This window comes from Setaria italica, chromosome VIII (genome assembly GCF_000263155.2).
Source record: "Setaria italica strain Yugu1 chromosome VIII, Setaria_italica_v2.0, whole genome shotgun sequence".
Taxonomy (NCBI): domain Eukaryota; kingdom Viridiplantae; phylum Streptophyta; class Magnoliopsida; order Poales; family Poaceae; genus Setaria; species Setaria italica.
The window spans coordinates 9,711,008-9,715,648 of record NC_028457.1 but is presented as its reverse complement, the minus strand read 5'-3'; the positions used below and the strand labels follow the sequence as shown (position 1 = coordinate 9,715,648).

Sequence of the window (4,641 nt, the reverse complement as noted above, 5' to 3'; positions counted from 1 at the left end):
TATCACAAAGCGTAAGGAATGATCTAAGCACAACCTAACCCTCCAGGGACGGTTGCTACTGAGAAATAAGAGTTTGGGGTGTGCATAACCTTAGGGACGCACCCCCTAATCGGCTCGACAGGATACATGGGCCAACGGTGCAAAGAGGGATGGGATATCAGAAAAGCAAAATCGAATTCACTGGGAGAGCGTCATCTCGAGAGAGAGGAAACCCACCGAGTTGGGGAACGCGTTGGTGGAATCGCCGCCGTGCGCGCACACCATGGGCGGGCTCGTGATCCACCCGCACTTCCTCTCCCGCATCTGGAAGACAGCAACCAAAAGGGTTTAGCAAACGTGACACGAAAGGAACGCACTAAAATCAAATCAGTGAAAATCTCCAGGCGTAAAAGGGCTCCGGTTCAAGAATCGAGGGGATGGGGCTTGGGGCACGCACGCGGTGGAAGCGGCGGAGGCGGAGGTGGAAGAAGGCCGGTGGGACGAGGGAGAGGAGCGCGAGGAGGAGGAGCAGGCGGAGGAGGCGGCTCGCCGGGAGGAGACGGCTGAGGCGCGCGAAGAGGAGGCTCGCCGGCGCGGAGGAGCGCTTGGCGGCGGGGAAGAGGGGGAGCGGCGGCGGCTGCCGCCGGCGCCCGAGGAGCCCCCTCATTCTCTGCGTGCGCTTCTCCTGTGGTGTGCACTCCGATCTGAAGAAAGTGAACCCAGTTGGGATGTCCCAAAAAGGCCGAGGACCAGGCTAGCCCAGCCCATCCAACAATTTAGGCCCATAACGAAATGAGTTTGGAGTTACTTTGGATTAGACGCAGAGAAGAGCCAACTCATAATAAAATGAGTTTGGAACTTTGGATACTACTGCAGGACCTTCAGAATATGTCACAATTGCATTTCACATACCATGCAAATTCACAACAATGTCAGATCCATCTATATGGGGAAAAAACATAGCCCTCATTTCTTCGTTCGAAGTTCATCAAATCCAATAGATCGATAAGAAGAAAGCACCCAAAACTAGTACCAATATGTAAACTGCAAAGTCGTATGCCTACTTATGAGGCACACCGTACACTGCATAGAACTAATGAACAACCCCATTATATCATAGCAACATCAGCGATCTCATCAGCATGGTATAGTCACAATGAAAATGACTCAAAGGCATTGAATCACACTATATTTCAGTTTCAGTGGAAATACAATTCCATGCTAGGCTCTACTGTCGTGGAAACACTGGAGCACAACACACGCATGCATTTTCAAACTGGATCGACAATTACGAATTCATAAGATGTCATACGGTAATCATTATGCATTACCGTTACAATAGAACTGATGGAACGCCACAGAGAACTAGAAATAGCACGCAGCTTCAGCAATTGAAGTGTAGAACGAGAGAATACGAGAGAGTAGTTTGATCAACCGCATCCTTTGATTGATCTCTGGATTGAGCTAAATACATGTACAAGAGGCTCTCGGCCATAACAGACACATACTCAGTCAATGCTACAAATCAGAATCTGAAGCTATTCTAAAGGAGCACGTTACAACAGTCATGTACACGTTCAACACCCCCGCGCAGTCTGAGCTTCTTCTTCATCGGTGATGCACAGACTGGACCTGAATGCATGTCTGAAATAAATCAGTACTCAATCCTTTTGTCATGATGTCAGCTAGCTGTTTGTCCGTGCCTCCGTGGGAATATGCATTACTCGAAACTCACCAAGTTGAACACGTTCTCTAACTAAGTGAATGTCAAGCTCAATGTGTTTTGTCCGTCTATGGTGAGCAGGATTGCTCGCCATGTAAACTGCAGAAACATTGTCACAGAACACAACTGTTGCCTTGTTGACAGGGCATGACAACTCACCAAGTAGCTGTTTGAGCCAGCAACATTTTGCCACCGCATTTGCAACTGCCCTGTACTCCGATTCAGCACTTGACCGAGACACTGTTGGCTGGCGCTTGGAAGACCATGAAACCTGCGAATTGCCAAGATAGATGCAGTATCCGGATGTAGAGCGTCTGGTGTCAGGGCACCCAGCCCAATCGGAGTCCGAGTAAGCAGCAATATCCAGTGAAGATGACCCATGGAGATGCAGACCGAGGGTGGTTGTACCACAAATGTATCGGAGAATGCGTTTTAGGAGAGCAAGGTGACAATCTCGTGGATCATGCATATGTAAGCATACCTGCTGGACTGCATGAGCTAGATCAGGTCTGGTCATAGTGAGATATTGCAGAGCTCCCACTAAACTGCGATATTCAGATGCATTTTTGACTGGTTTTCCACTGTCAGCAGCAAGTTTGGCCTTAGCTTCCATAGGAGTGCTTACTGGCTTACATGATGACATGCCTGCGCGGTGAAGAATGTCCTCTGCATATGCACGCTGAGAGAGAAAGAAACCAGACGCCGTCCGTGTCACCTGTATGCCGAGGAAATTGTGGAGAGAACCGAGATCCTTCATCGCAAACTCGGCCTGTAACTGGCGCACGATGTCGCGGAGCAGCTCTCCGGAAGACGCCATGAGGACGATGTCGTCCACATACAACAGAAGGATGGCCATGTCGTTGCCACGACGCATGGTGAACAGTCAGGCGTCAGAACGGGAAGCTACAAAGCCCAGTTGCTGCGCGTAGACAGTGAAACGTAGAAACCAAGCACGCGGCGCTTGTTTCAGACCGTATAGAGATTTGTCGAGCAGGCACACATGAGTGGGATTGGCGTCATCAACAAACCCCGCAGGTTGACGGCAGAACACCTGTTCATCGAAGAAGCCGTGGGGAAAGGCATTGCGGACGTCGAGCTGATTCACGGGCCACCCGCGGGAGGCGGCGATCACCAAGACAGTGCGAATGGTGCCTGGTTTCACAACCACTGAATGTGTCGGTGAAGTCCACGCCGGGTCGTTGAGCAAAGCCCCGGACCACCCAGCGCGCTTTGTAGCGCTCGAAGGATCCATCGGCGCTGTACTTGTGGCGAAAGACCCACTTTCCGGTGATGACACGAGCAGTGGATGGCTTGGGAACGAGACGCCAGGTTTTGGTTTGCGACGAGGGCGTCGTATTCCTCTTGCATGGCAGCCCGCCAGTGCAGATCACGGAGTGCGGCTGCGACGGAGTTTGGAATCGGAGAGATGGGCACCGTTGCCGTTGGTGCTGTGGTCACCACAGCCGCATAGCGCAGGTTGGGTTTAACAATGCCGGATCGCGCGCGCGTCTACATGTGGTGACTGGCAGCGGCGGTGGCCGATGAAGTGGGCGCTGTAGGTGCGGGTGTTGTGGCAACATCGGAGGATGATGGTTGTGGAGATGTGGCTGGTGCAACAGACGCCGCGGAGGGTGCGTTGCGATGGGGCTGCTGCAGTAAGTCAAGCGCGTCGCATGGGGCAGCGGCGAGAGGTGTTGCGGGCGTGTTGTGTGGTTATTGATCAGAAAACGGGAAGCGATGCTCGTCGAAGTAGATGTGGCGCGAGATGATGATGCATCAGGACACTAGATCGTAGCAACGGTACCCCTTGTGGTCGGGCGGATAACCCAGGAACACACAGGGCACTGATCGAGGAGCAAACTTATGCGGCACGGTGGCTTCGTAGAGCTTATGCGGCACGGTGGCTCGTCCATATGATCCACATGCAAGGACAAGTAGCGGAGGATGGGGAGATGCGCGGAGGATGAGAAGATGCGCGGGACTAATCCATAACGGCAGCTGGCAGAATGGTATATAACGCAAACCCAAATGCCGGAGATGCCGCAGAAGCACCACTCTGTCCCACTCCCTCGTTGCGGCTTCAAATTTATGTTTGCCCAGATGCTGAAGTTTGTGGAGATTGCCTAGTGACTTCACTAGATCTGACTGCACTAGATTTTTTTTTTTTTTTTGAAAGCTTGGGTGGCTCTATGGCCTTTCATTACCATCACCGGATTCCGCTAAATCGCGGATCACCTGCACATTTACAGATTCGGGAAGAGGGCCAGTCCATATGCATGACTGTTCCGAACCCCAAAATAAACCCAGTCTTGCAAGCTCGTGCGCAGACGAGTTAGTACAACGTGGAATAAGAGAAACAGCTAAACACACAAACTCATTAGCTAACAAGTTTCGGATATCCCTGAAAATCACTCCACAGTGGCCACGATCATGAGTATCACATGTAATAGCTTCCTTTAGAACACTTGAGTCAACCTCCAGCTGCACATGGGAGATGCCATACAATTCTGCTGTTTCCAAAGCTTTGAGACAGCCAAACGCTTCCGCCATTAATGCATCATGAAGCAGATTAGCGTTGCCTGCACCTGCCAGCACGTGTGCACCTGTGTAATCTCTAATAATGAAGCCCCAGGCGCCATGCTTAGTTGCCTTCACAAAAGCTCCATCAGTATTGATTTTCAGGACACCTTGGGGAGGTCTGAGCCATCTCTGTTGTAGCCTAGCAGTCGGTCTAATTTTTATCGTTGGCAATTCCAGCAGCCCCGCCATCTCTAAGACTGAGTGACAAACATTTTGTATATTTTGAATTGGATCTCCAGCATTTACCTTGTTTCTTACATCCCACCACTTCCACAGCAAGAGGCTAACCTTACATGCCAAGCTTTGTTCAAGTTGCAGCACATTCCAAACAAAATCCTTCGATGATTTGGACGACAGCA

General features: G+C 51.1%; 2 protein-coding genes across 2 annotated transcripts in view; both read right to left on the bottom strand.

The window, feature by feature from the left end:
* LOC101755777 (glycerophosphodiester phosphodiesterase GDPD4) overlaps positions 1-669 on the bottom strand; it is a 4,861-nt gene extending 4,192 nt beyond the window's left edge. Inside the window, exons 1-2 of the mRNA XM_004978966.2 lie at positions 437-669; positions 217-303 (exon numbers count right to left, since the gene is read on the bottom strand). Coding sequence (XP_004979023.1) covers positions 217-303; positions 437-646 — 297 coding nt within the window. The 5' untranslated portion in view covers positions 647-669. The remainder of the gene's footprint in view (positions 1-216; positions 304-436) is intronic.
* A 995-nt stretch (positions 670-1,664) lies between these two features.
* LOC106804457 (uncharacterized mitochondrial protein AtMg00810-like) lies at positions 1,665-2,558 on the bottom strand. Its single transcript, XM_014805622.1, has 2 exons — positions 2,184-2,558; positions 1,665-1,973 (listed from the first exon to the last, which is right to left on the bottom strand). Exons 1-2 carry the CDS (start codon positions 2,556-2,558, stop codon positions 1,665-1,667), a joined length of 684 nt encoding a protein of 227 aa, XP_014661108.1.
* Positions 2,559-4,641: the final 2,083 nt, after the last annotated feature.